The sequence below is a fragment of the Saccopteryx leptura genome, chromosome 1, assembly GCF_036850995.1.
Source record: "Saccopteryx leptura isolate mSacLep1 chromosome 1, mSacLep1_pri_phased_curated, whole genome shotgun sequence".
Taxonomy (NCBI): Eukaryota; Metazoa; Chordata; class Mammalia; order Chiroptera; family Emballonuridae; genus Saccopteryx; species Saccopteryx leptura.
In genome coordinates, this window is record NC_089503.1 from 271,662,453 (window position 1) to 271,675,823 (window position 13,371).

Genomic DNA, 13,371 nt, shown 5'->3' on the forward strand with positions numbered 1-13,371 from the left:
AGATTTGGAACAGAAGAAATGGAGAAAATGTTGTTTCTGGCTGGGTAGAAATAGTTTGGTTAAATTTTGGAGGCATTTAAAGATGAGGCCAATGGGTAAGATGTCCTTGGCCAGGGCAGGGAGTGTCAAGGAAGGGGGGTTGTGGGCAGGGGCTGCAGGATTGAGCTGGGGGTCTGTCATGGGCATCAGAGAAACATGCAAAGCCATAGAGCAGGATCACTGTGTGAGGATTGGGTTCCAAGAGCTGTGAAAGGCCTTTAACCTTGCACCACACGCTCTTTCTCTCCAGCCTTGGGCACAATGCCTGGCACACAGCAGATGCTCAACAGAGGTTTACTGAAGGGAGAACGTAAGGGAGAGAGGAAGGGAGGAAGGGAGAGGAGGAATGAAGGAGGAAGGGAAGAGTATGTATTAGGTGGTCTCTGATCTGGAGAACCTTCTAATTTCTTTACAAAGAAAAACTAAAATAGCATGTGACATACATAGCCTTTGGAGGAACCTCATTGGAGCTGCCCAAAGAGTCACTGTCCTCCCAGCACATACTAAGGACACGCTAAGGGCTGAGCAGGATGAGGGGAGCTCACACCTGTACTATGCTGACCCAGGACGACCCCTGGGAAGAAGGCAGGGTAGGGGAGCAATAGAACAAAAGGTAGTAAAAGAGAGAAGGGGGAGGATGGATGGAAGATGGAGACAAGAAAAGAGGAGAGTTGGAGAGAGAAGGTAGGAAAGAGAAATTCTGGTGGTTTCAATAAGAATCATGAGGTCAAAATGTCAGCGGAAGGGTGAGGAGCGGTGCTGGGAGGAAGACGGAAGGGTTCCAGGTCAACCCCGAAACAAAGTGACAGATAGCCTCACTCTAGCCTGGCTCTAAATTCTCCTCCCTTCTGTGGCCACCACAAGCCAAGAGTCACAGCACACCATAGGGCCCCAGCAGGAATCTTTGGGTCAGGGTAGTCTCCAGGGATAATGTCAACCCTGGGAAGAAAAGGAGCTGCAGCAGTGTAATACCGATCATATGAGGGGTCCAGGACCCATCCCCAGAACCAGGGACACAGGAGGAGGGAACGGCAGGCAAAATCGAGGGCAGAGATTGCAGGAACCACAGTGCCATTTGGAACAGAATGGCACCATGCTCACTGGGGCACTGTCTTGGGGACAGTCCCAGCCAGCCTGCATTCTTGGCTCACATGGGTGAGATGTCACAGGAGTTCTGTCTCACCTTGACAGCAGCTTCTTTTATTTAAACTCTAAACAGATTGCTGGTCCTCAAGTCGCTCCTAGTCTTATTAGCAGACACATGTTGGAGGAAAGACAAAATGATGAAATAAGACCCCGTCCCCCGGAGTCTTTCCTTAAAACCTCCGAGCCCTAAGCAAGGCTCGTTGTCATCCCCTCTCTCCTTTCAGCTGACTCTCTAAATTTTTCAGCCACCTGCCCCAACTCCATTTTACTTTGCTCTTTCTCTTTTTGTCCAGTGCTTGAAGGACTGGACATCGGTTGTTCCTTGCCTTATTATAAAAGTTTGAGAGAGGTGAAGTGTGGAGACCCCTTTCCCTGGGGAACTCGCAGAAGTACATGGCCCACCTGTGTCCATGGTTGACTCTGGCCTGGGCTGCACATGTCCCATGCCAGGGAGAGTGTCAGTCCACCCTTAACAGCCCAGCAGAGAGGGCTGCTGTCTACTGTGGGTTAGGAGAAGAGGCCATCAGTGGGTTGCACCGCCAAGAGGCTTGAGGGAGGGGTGCATGCCTGACTAATCTGCCCCTTTCTGGGGAAGAGGAGAACATAGCTATGGTTGGAGTCCCCAGATACTCAACCCTGTGACCTGCTCTGTCCAGAGAAGTCCATCTCCTCCACCCTTTTGAACCTGCAAGAGAAAGCCCACAAACCCAGAGAAGATGAATCAAGATAAGGATGATGAAGGGCCAGTGACATCCCCCTGGAGGGGCTAGGCCTGCGGCAAATTACCCTATAACAGCAGGTTAATTAGATAAAACCCAAATTACATGAGCCAGGCTTGCAAGCCCAGCACTTTGAAGGTTTCATGTTGTCTCAGGGTTGGGGAGGGCTTGGTCTCTAGCTCAGCATAGAGAAAATGACTTCTTGCTCCCAGGCAAGCCAAACCCATGAATTAAGCTCTTGACTGCCCATCCACAAGCCCCGGTGCCAAGCACATATAAGAAAGAGCACCCGTCAGCCCTCACAGCAACCAGTGAGGCCCTTGTGGGATTTGGCCTTTGTTGCTACTGCATCTGAGTTCTACCTCCACCAGCAGCATGAGTCGTCAATTCAGCTACAAGTCCGGAGCTGCCGCCAAGGGGGGCTTCAGTGGCTGCTCAGCTGTGCTCTCAGGGGGCAGCTCATCCTCCTACCGGGCAGGGGGCAAAGGGCTCAGCGGGGGCTTTGGCAGCCGGAGCCTCTACAGCCTGGGGGGCTCCCGGAGCATCTCCTTCAATGTGGCCAGCGGCAGTGGGAAGAGCGGAGGTTACGGATTTGGCCGGGGCCGGGCCAGCGGTTTTGCGGGCAGCATGTTTGGCAGTGTGGCCCTGGGGCCTGTGTGTCCAACTGTGTGCCCGCCTGGAGGCATCCACCAGGTCACTGTCAATGAGAGCCTCCTGGCTCCCCTCAACGTGGAGCTTGACCCCGAGATCCAGAAAGTGCGCGCCCAGGAGCGGGAGCAGATCAAGACCCTCAACAACAAGTTCGCCTCTTTCATCGACAAGGTGGGTCTGGGGAACTTGTGAACAGTCTCTTCTTGGAATATGAGCTTTTGTTACAACATGAGGGGTTGGGGTTAGATATGGGGAGGTACTTACTATGGCCAAGGCAGGAATTTTATATCATCAGGGTTACTTGTATAAATTCCCTGTTTTAGTCTTTTCCTAGGAAAGACAGAGACAGGTCAGTCACTACTGGCAGAGACTAAACAGAGTTAGTGACAAGAGCACCTAAGGGAAAAGCTCTGCTTCTTACTCTAGAGGGCCAGGTCTGCACCATTGCTAAGTCTGGGCCCACGATGTTTAAAGTCATCTGAGGGAGGTAAGGTTAAACACTCAGCTTTCTGCTTCCAAACCCAGTATTGGGGACTGAGCCAATGAGAGGGAACCAGCCACAGAGTAACCAGGGAAGCTGTCCTCTCAACCAGAGCCAGCTGATATCCTCCACTAGTCATCTGACGGATGATTCAGGAGCATCAGTGCGCCGTCATCTTCGAGTGGTCTGCCAAGGGCATTTGCTTCAGTGGGCTGAAGACTTTCTCGAGAGTCGGAATAGTGCAGTGGGAAGTCAGACCTGGCTTCCACCCATTCCCCTCCCTTACAGGCTGTGTGTTTGAGGAGAGTTACGTACCTTGTCTAGGCCTCTGTTTTTTCATCTCTACAATGGGAATAATAACCTACCTCTTGGGAGTCGTTGTCAGGTTTATAAAAGAAAATGCATGTGAAGATTTTGGCATAATGCCTGATACACGGTAAATACTATGCAATGGTGGTTATTGTTACTATCATTCTAGTCTCCAGAGAGCTAGGGAAGGGTGTTGAGAAGGAGAGCATCAGAGGTCTGGAAGGGGCCTCAAGGGATCATCCAGTCCAGACAGGCCCCTCACTTTTGGTTGATAAGAAATTATTGCTCCTATTTTATGAGTCAGTAAAAGCACAGGGGTGAAGGCGATGTTTAAGGTCATCTGAGGAAGGTAAGGTTAAATGCTCAGCTTTCTGCTTCCAAACCCAGTATTGGGGACTGGATAGGTATGCTGGCTACATGACAGTGAGGTACCAAGGACCGGTCAGCCCAGGAAAAAGCCAGTGGTTGAGATGTTTGGCAGCCATCAGAGCCTAGCAACACCTCTCCTCCAATGCCCCACTCCCTATAATTCTCAACTGCTGCTCAGAGGAAGATGCTTTGCTGCCCCTACTCACCTCAGGGGACCACCATTTCTGTGGCTTGATATATTTCACATCTGGAAGATCAAGGTGTTCTGAGGTTTGGGGCTGGTCAAACCCCATTGAAGGATAAAGATTGGAGACATGGAAAGAAAAATGAACACAAAGATGATTACTTCTATGAACAAAGGTGGCCTGACGGAGGTGAGGGGAAGCAGGTGCAGAGGCCTGGACCATTGCCAAACCATTTTAGTCTCTAGAAGAGCACAATCCCATAATCTAGGCAGCCAGAGAAGGTGCATATATCCTATCAACAATCCAGGTGTGTCCAGTGTGTGGTCTAGATGGGTATTATGGTGTCCTAAGTGTAGGATTTACTCTGTGTTTAGTGCTCAGACTTGTGGATGTAAATAAAAGAGCCAGGACTGGTTAAACCAAACCAGACGCTGGATGATCTGCTGGAGGCAAGCTGTGCGGTTGCTAACCCATCCCAATGCTGAGTGCCAGGCAGCTTTCCAATGTCCTGGTGTTTCTGGCTTTAGAGAACCAACTCATATAAAAAGTAGTGCTCCCCAAACTAAACAAGAGAGGTATGCACAAATCCACCCACTCTGGTCAGTGACCTGCCCAGTGAGGCCACAGTGGCATGGGGAACTCCATTTGCCCACAGAGAAGATGGTTCTGAGGAGCAGAACAAGGGGAGGAGGAAGAGCCACAAAGTGGAGTTGGGCCTTACAGGAATTTAGAATAGCCGAAGCTCTTGGCCCATTAAGCCTTATTGAGCTTGATGTGTTATAAAATGAACAGCATTCCTCTTCATCAGAGAGGCCAACTTTCCCAAACATAGACCCAGTCTGACTCTGTCCTGGCACCTTCAGGCACATCCCTGCCCTGTGCTGTTTTCATGGTGGGTTCTGAGTGACTGGATGCATGAGTTATGAGGACTCATGTCTGGGTTCAGTTCTGGTCTCCACAATTTATTAATCCATCAGATCCTGGAAAGAAGCTAAGCTTCTCTATGCTTCAGTTTCCTTTCCATTAAATAAGGTTAAGGACTTACCCACCTCATCAGCTCTCATGAGGGGTGCAGAGTTTGGCACCGTGCCTGTGAGTGACAGGTATGACAGTTTCTGTGGGTACTCAACAGTTTGGGGGCTTCGGGTTCCAGGTGCGGTTCCTAGAGCAGCAGAACCAGGTGCTGGAGACCAAGTGGGAGCTGCTGCAGCAGCTGGATGTGAACAACTGCAGGAACAACCTGGAGCCCGTGTACGAGGGCTACATCAGCAACCTGCGGAAACAGCTGGAGACACTGTGGGGGGACAGAGTGCGGCTGGACTCGGAGCTGCGGAATGTGCGGGAGGTGGTGGAGGACTACAAGAAGAGGTGAGCAGGGACCCCTTTACCTCACAACTGCCCTGTCCCTCTGAACTCATCTTGCCCTTGGGGCCCTGGCAGGTATTGCAGCTTCAAGAGTTTGGAGGGAGGTGGCGGTGTTCTCATCATATGAAGCAGAATCGCCCTAACAAAACTCTGGCATTTGCTTTCTGCCCCTCTTGCCTCTGGCCTTGCGCTTAGGACAAATGCCCAGTTCAGTTAGTTGAACAGTGATCAGAGGATTAACCCTGTCTCTGGGGTGAAGGAAATCTTGAGTAACCACCTTGTTTTCCCAAGCTTCTGTGTCCTTACTGGTAAAAAGGGGGGCTTAAATCCATCTCCTTCCCACCGCTGTTATGAGGAGTACCTCAGGAAATGCTCCCGTTCATTTATTTGTAAGGCTTTATTCAAATTTTCAGAGAGATTATGTCTTGCTTCCTCTGACAGTTCCCATAGGACAGTCACTCTTTCTTCACTTTTGAAGCAGGATCTTCAACAGTCTCGTTCTTGCAAACTTGGTTACCATATCCCCGCCCTCAGGAAGCCTTCCTTGCCTGGCTGGTCGCACCGGCCCAGTGCTTGGCAGCCCCTCAGCACCTGTGCCCTCTGACAGCCATACTCCCTCTTCCTCAGTGCCTTTTTTTTAGGAAAATGAGGTTTCTCAGGGAGACACATTCACCACCAAACCCTGGCATTCCCACAGGTATGAGGAAGAAATCAACAGGAGGACGGCTGCAGAGAACGAGTTCGTGCTGCTGAAGAAGGTGAGGGGGAGGCAGGCCCAAGTCCGGGGCTGGCCTGCGACCAGCAGATACTGAACCTGCAGTGTGCTCTGCCCTGAGAGAAAGTGAGCTCATTCAGAAATAATGAGGTGAAGGCAGGGAACCACGATGGAAAACTGTTCAGAAGAGAGAACACAGAGGCAGGGAGGATGATGCCCTTCCTGATATTTAAGGTGAATGGGGTTGTCCGTACAGGATGACACCCAGGGATTTCCCCTGCAGCCCCAGGGTCTGCTTACCCAGCACAGGGGTGACTAACACCAGCCTGACTGGGCGCTCTCCCTTCAAGGAGCACCCATCCCTGCTGATGGAACAGAGGCTCGAGATACTCCTTCCTATCCTCTTCCTTGGGCCCCTCAGAGTGAGGAGGGTGGCCACCTCCTCGTGCAGGGCAGCTTAGGCTCCTAGGCTGCACTGGCAGTGACCCGGGGATGGCTGGGGCATCTTTCAGGATGTGGATGCAGCTTATGCCAATAAGGTGGAGCTACAGGCCAAGGTGGACTCCATGGACCAGGAGATCAAGTTCTTCAAGTGTCTCTTTGAAGCCGTAAGTCTGTCTCTTCACTCTCCCCCCCCCCTGAGGCAGCCAATGGGTAAAACTCTATTCTGAGGACTGGGAGGGGCGTGGAGGCTCTTGTTCTCAAGGAGGACGCAGGGTTAGTCATTCATCTTCTTCTTCAGCCCTGAGGCTCCTCAATATCCACCTCCTGGGTGGGAAGGAAACAGACCAGGTCCTAGCTCCATGGTGCCAGGAATCTGTCTGGGGCCCAGAGAGAGCTCACCATGCCCCAGGAACCACAGCCTTGATTCGGAGACTCAAAGTTGATATCACTAGGATTTGCTTACCTTCCTTGGGGAAGGTTTTGGCTTTTGATAGTCAAGTCCCAAGAGTCCCTCATTTCCCCCTGCAGGAGATCACTCAGATCCATTCCCATATCAGTGACATGTCTGTCATCCTGTCCATGGACAACAACCGGGACCTGAACCTGGACAGCATCATTGATGAGGTCCGAGCCCAGTACGAGGAGATCGCCCTGAAGAGCAAGGCTGAGGCCGAGGCCCTGTACCAGACCAAGGTGAGCTGGGCCGGAGAGGGCAAGCCCAGCAAACATGAGGGTTGGGCATGATCATTCCCAGAATGGAGGCAATGTTCAGTTAAGTGTCCAATGTGACCTGCCCCCATGACATCAGCAATCTGAGACGACTTGTACTCCTGTGACATGTTTATCACACTCATCATGACTCTGCTCTGGGGTCCCCAGTTCCAGGAACTGCAGCTGGCAGCTGGCCGGCATGGGGATGACCTCAAAAACACCAAGAATGAAATCTCAGAGCTGACCCGGCTCATCCAGAGAATCCGTTCAGAGATTGAGAATGTGAAGAAGCAGGTGAGGGGTCTGGTTGGCTGTGGCCTGGGACAGGCGGGCACAACCGGAGGGGAGATGAGTTAGCTGAGGATGGCAACCTCTACCCGTGAGAGGAAAGGAGCCAGATGAGGTCAGTGCCTCAAACATTTAGAGCACTTTTCCCTGAGGTATCTCAGCACCTTCTTGGACCAAGGACTTCTGTTTTGGAACCCCTTCCCTCAGGAAGGCTTCTCCCCCTTCCCCCCCCAGGCTGGGCTCAGACCACAGCCCTCTGGCTCCTGTGGTGTCCCTGGTCCCTGTGCTTTTCCTGTACTTGTCACAGCTCTATAACTGCACCTGCCTGTCTCTTCTTGCACTGGACTGGAAGGAGGCAGGGAGCTGGCTGCTCTCTTCCCTATTGTTTTTCCAGCATTTAGTGCAGTGCCTGGCCCCTGGTAGCAGCTTAATGGACAATTATTGATTGATTGAGAAGTGGGCTCAGAGAACACCCATTAAAATGCTTTTTGTGGATATTTATTAAAGTCTTATTCAGCAGGTACCAGGAATATAGGCTGCAACCTCAGGTGGCAAACAAGATACATGCACATAATAACAATAGCCACAGCTCCTATCATTGTAGCATACTGAATCCCCACAAGGACTCTGAGGCAAGTGTCACCCATTGTTACAGATGAGAAAACAGGCCTGGTTCAGATCATAGTGACAGAGCTGTGATCTGAACCAAGGGCCCCTGACTCCTAGTCCAGTGCTCTTTCCACTCTCCCATGAGCTCCACACTTAGTGTAGCTCTGTGACATTGTGTCTCTTGTCCTCACTGTACAGGGCGTTGTAAGGCCTAGGTGAGCTAAGGTATATAAAAAGCAGAGAAAGGACTGAATGTCGTGTTAGATGGCCAATGAGCACTTAGGAAATAGGAGTTGGTCTTGGAGAATCTCCTTCCTGAGCTTCTGTGGTCAGCCACTGTCATTGTATCTATAACACATTATTCCAATGATATCTCTTCCCAGACTGAACAACTCAAGAGCAGAAAGCCAATCTAACCCTTATTCATTTTGTGTCCTTGGCACAGGGTGGCCAAGTAAATGCCTTTGCAATAACTGAAGTGAATTGACTATCATCTCGGGATGACAGGATGCAGTCTTTGTTATCACCAGCAATGTCAAGACACAAGGGAGTAAGAAAGTGCTGAGGCAGGACTTGGCAGGGCCAGAAGGGCCCCAGCCTCAAAGAGGAGCAAGAGGTGGAAAGATAGGGGAAGGCATCTCTACTCAAAATCTCAAAGAATGAGTGGTAGTTAGACATAAGTGCCTCCAATGACCCCTTCCAGTTTTTCAACTTTTCCAATTCCCTATTTAGGCTTCCAACCTGGAGACGGCCATCGCCGATGCCGAGCAGCGGGGCGACTGTGCCCTGAAGGACGCCCGGGCCAAGCTGGACGAGCTGGAGGCTGCCCTGCACCAGGCAAAGGAGGAGCTGGCCCGGATGCTGCGCGAGTACCAGGAGCTGATGAGCCTGAAGCTGGCCCTGGACATGGAGATCGCCACCTACCGCAAGCTGCTGGAGGGCGAGGAGTGCCGGTGAGGGGTCAGGGGGAGGCGGTCTTCTCTGGCAAGAAAGGTTCAAGCTTTGGGAGGACCTCAGCAGAAAGCCTAGCATCCTAACTCAGAAAAGATGAGCTCTTGGGGAGTAACAGGGAAGTGATGACAGGAATAATAATAGTTATTAACAACCTCTACAGAGGAGTGAGTGCTTACTTCATTCCAGGCACTGTCCCATGTGGATTAAGTCATCCAATCCTCACAGCTTCCGTGGGTACATACTCTCCTCCAATACCCCCAAAATGCATGTCTGTGTTAGGCCTTGTAGTTTCACCTTCCTTACCTGTCCAGGTCCCGATGAGCTCTTTGGAGATGTTGCATTCAGGCTTCCCCAATGTTCTTGGGAGATGAAAAGGCTCAGTGCCAAGGCCTGACCTTGGGAAGTATGAATGCCACTCCTCCATGTGCACCTCATACAAACTAGATTTGGACTTGAGTTGCTGCCTATTACCAAAAAGATTCAGGGCAATCCCCCAACTTTTCAGTCTCTGCTTGTGCTGAAGAAGACCTGGAATTCCCATAGGTGCCCATTGGGTTTCAAAACCCACACCAGGGCCCTGGCCATTTGGCTCAGTGGTAGAGCGTCGGCCTGGCATGCAGGAGTCCCGGGTTCGATTCCCGGCCAGGGCACACAGGAGAAGCGTCCATCTGCTTCTCCACCCCTCCCCCTCTCCTTCCTCTCTGTCTATCTCTTCCCCTCCCGCAGCCAAGGCTCCATTGGAGCAAAGTTGGCCCAGGCGCTGAGGATGGCTCTATGGCCTCTGCCTCAGGCACTAGAATGGCTCTGATTGTAGCAGAGCGACGCCCCGGATGGGCAGAGCATCGCCCCCTGGTGGGCATGCCGGGTGGATCCCGGTCGGGCGCATGCGGGAGTCTGTCTGACTGCCTCTCCATTTCCAATTTCGGAAAAATACAAAAAAACTAAAAAAAAAAAAACCCACACCAGGCTGATGGAGGCACCAGCTCGGAGGTTAATAGATCATGAGTTGCATGATTGCTTGCTCTTATTTTATTTCTCTCCCTAACAGGATGTCAGGAGAATATCCCTCCCCTGTCAGCATCTGTAAGTACCTGTATGTGCAGGCCTAAAATTGTAGAATCTCAACCTGAAAATGGGCTTTGTCACACCCTGTGCATGTTGATGAGAAATCTAAGAACCAGAAGGGGAAAACTTTGCCTGAGACTACAGATCCAGATAACAGAGGCATGACCAGAAATCAGTCTTCCTGACTCTCAGCCCAGAGTTCATTTCTCCTTATCACTCTGTCTCCCTGTTCTCAGGGGCCAGCAGCTAGGAACAGGGAGAATGACATAGGGAAGGGGAAACAAAAGGACATGTGGCAAGAAAATGAATGTGGGTGCATGTGAGGGTTGGGGCACCACATCTACAGATCGGGGTCAGACCTGGGCTGGGGACTCAGAAGGGGCTGGAACTAGTGAATGGGGGAGGCGGATAGTAGTGGATCTCTAGGTATCCCAGTGGGGCTAAGAGAGATTAGACAGAGCTTCTGAAGAGTGTCATCTGTGGCACGGTTAGCAGGAGGGAGAGGTTGGAAAGTGGGAAGTTTAGCAAAAAATAGCTAATAGAATAGGCAGGGGGTGGGCACCCAGAATGGCAAGTGGATACACTGGTGACTAGACCGAACAAAATGGGCCTCTGGGAGTTAGGAAGCAGCCAGATTGGGTATAAGTTGGGCACAAAAAAAGCAGGACATGAGAAAAACTGTCTCAGAGATATTTTCCCCCAGGGGCAGGGAAAGCTGTGACTGGAGCCCCCACTTAACCACTGCTCCACAAAGAGCCCCCAGCTTTAGCTGAGGGTTACTGACCCGCTCTTCCTCCGCAGCCATCATCAGTAGCACCAGCGGCAGCAGTGGCTACGGCTTCCGGCCCAGCTCAGTCAGTGGTGGCTACGTGGCCAGTAGCAGCAGCTGCATCTCTGGCGTGTGCAGTGTCCGTGGAGGAGAGAGCCGGAGCCGGGGCAGTGCCAGCGACTACAAGGATACACTGGGGAAGGGCTCCAGCTTGAGTGTCCCCTCCAAGAAAGCCAGTCGGTAGAGAGGGCTGCCCAGTGCCCTCCTGCCATCCCTGTGTCCCCAGCAGGGGCTCTGGCTCCCACATGTGCTCTCCCCAGCCCACTGTCAATCCCATCTCCACCTTGCTGGCCCTGCTTTTGTACCTCAGGCTCGGACCTTGGCCACCTCACTTCTACTAACCTGTGTCTTCATGAGCCGGGACAGGTGTGGACAACCATACCTGGTGAAATTCTTCCCTGCACATGCCTGGTGTTCATGTCCTTACCAGCTCAGCCCCTGGCTCTAGCCTCCAGCCACCAACTACTCTCTCTGGCCACTGCGCTCAGACCAAGGCCCCCTCTCCTCTGAGAGGCCATTGTCCTGGTTCCTGACTATGCTAGAAGCTGGCTCTCTGTCCAAGAAAAGGAGGACTGAAGGACAAACAACCAAGAGAGGCCCAGTTGCCCCCCGCCTTGGTTCAGACTCACTACTCATTCCGAGTGAAACCAAGCACAACACAGGGGCTCTTTCTTCACTCTCTGCACCCGGAAACAGAGAAGAGGAGGCCCATTCCCTTCTCCTTTCTTCTTGCAGGCCTTCCCATTGCATCCTCAATAAACAGCACGATCTGATGGCTTGGTCTCTGAGTCAAGGTGTATATACGGACTCCGTTAAGATGCTCATGTGTGCAGGTACCGCACACTGTGCAGACCCACGGGGACACAGCACACACCACTGCGTATCACCACGTGACCTATATTCCTGGGTTAATTTTCCCTGTAGAGCAGAAACAGAAGCTCTCAGAGCAAGCATGCTGTGGTGCTGAGAATCCTCGAGCTGCCGGGATGAGTGTGTAGCCGAGTTTGGGAAGAAAGCAGAAGAAGGGCTGGGAGAGAAGAAAGGAGAAACATGGGAAGGGTGTGTGTGCAACCTCGTTTGTGTCCAATGGCAGAACTGGCTCTTTCCTTGAGGGAAGATGGGGGCTTGGCAGACAGGTATCTGCATTTGTTCAACCCTTTCCTCACTGCTGAGAGGCTGGGCCTCCTGGGTGGGGGGGGGGGGGTGCCCAGGACAGGTAGAGCTGGTGGGGACCCCACACTCTGAACCTCTCTGCTAGTAAGCTAAGATAGAAAACAAGGTTTTGGGCCCTGGCCGGTTGACTCAGCGGTAGAGCGTCGGCCTGGCGTGCGGGGGACCCGGGTTTGATTCCCGGCCAGGGCACATAGGAGAAGCGCCCATTTGCTTCTCCACCCCCCCCCCTTCCTCTCTGTCTCTCTCTTCCCCTCCCACAGCGAGGCTCCATTGGAGCAAAGATGGCCCGGGCGCTGGGGATGGCTCCTTGGCCTCTGCCCCAGGCTCTAGAGTGGCTCTGGTCTCGGCAGAGCGACGCCCCGGAGGGGCAGAGCATCGCCCCCTGGTGGGCAGAGCGTTGCCCCTTGTGGGCATGCCGGGTGAATCCCGGTCGGGCGCATGCGGGAGTCTGTCTGTCTCTCCCCGTTTCCAGCTTCAGAAAAATACAAAAAGAAAAAAAAAGAAAACAAGGTTTTGGAACCTAAGTTTCAACTTGGGTGGAGTGAGTTGGGTGTTGGGACAGGCTGTGAATTTCAGTGACCGTAGTTGGCGCCTTCCTAAATATAGTCGTTCACTCTGAAATCACTGTGGGGGTGGCCAGTCCTGCCTTGTAGTGAGGAGGAATGTGAGGAGGACTGATTGGCTGGTTCTTCAATGACCAGCAGGAGGCCGCAACTTCAGCCAGGAAGTCCTTGGGTCCTTACGGGGCTTGCTTCCAAAGGTGGAGGAAGAAAGACTGGAGGAAGGGATGGATGGGCTGGATCGGTGGGTAGAACTTCTGAGTAGTGGCTGGGGTTCAGGCCAAGGTCACAGAGCCAGGCCCCAACCCTCCACCACCCAGAAGGTGACCACAGGCCAGAGCCTCCTGGCTGCCCTTAACCTGACAGTCAACACCATCAGTCAGCAGTTGCAGGTGGAAGAAGGAGAGATCAAGACTCAGCAACAAGTTTGCTTCCTTGGTCAACAAGGAGAGAGAGAGAGAGAGAGAGAGAGAGAGTTCACAACTGGATAGAGACATTGCCACTTCCTTAGGAAAGGATCCACACACACCTGCTGCTTCTCCTCTGTTCTCCTGCTCCCTTTACAGCAGTAAGGACTGAGGTGGGATAGCAGAAAGAACTTTCTGATCCAGAGGCTTAGAAAAATGTTAGATTCTCAAGTGTGGGGATGAAGGCTGCTTCTCTGAAGGTTGTGGGTTCATCACCAGATCTGAGGAGGGAGTGAAGAACTGTCCCACATCCTTTTGTGTCTGGGGCTTACAGGAGTCTTTGAGATGGGCC

General features: G+C 52.3%; 1 protein-coding gene across 1 annotated transcript; it reads left to right on the forward strand.

The window, feature by feature from the left end:
* The first annotated feature begins 2,279 nt into the window (after positions 1 to 2,279).
* On the forward strand, positions 2,280 to 11,484 carry LOC136383710 (keratin, type II cytoskeletal 71). The gene is made up of 9 exons (XM_066353656.1): positions 2,280 to 2,726; positions 5,053 to 5,267; positions 5,962 to 6,022; positions 6,492 to 6,587; positions 6,952 to 7,116; positions 7,303 to 7,428; positions 8,764 to 8,984; positions 10,034 to 10,068; positions 10,825 to 11,484. The coding sequence occupies exons 1-9, from the start codon at positions 2,280 to 2,282 to the stop codon at positions 11,061 to 11,063; spliced, it is 1,605 nt and encodes a 534-aa protein (XP_066209753.1). The 3' UTR covers positions 11,064 to 11,484.
* Positions 11,485 to 13,371: the final 1,887 nt, after the last annotated feature.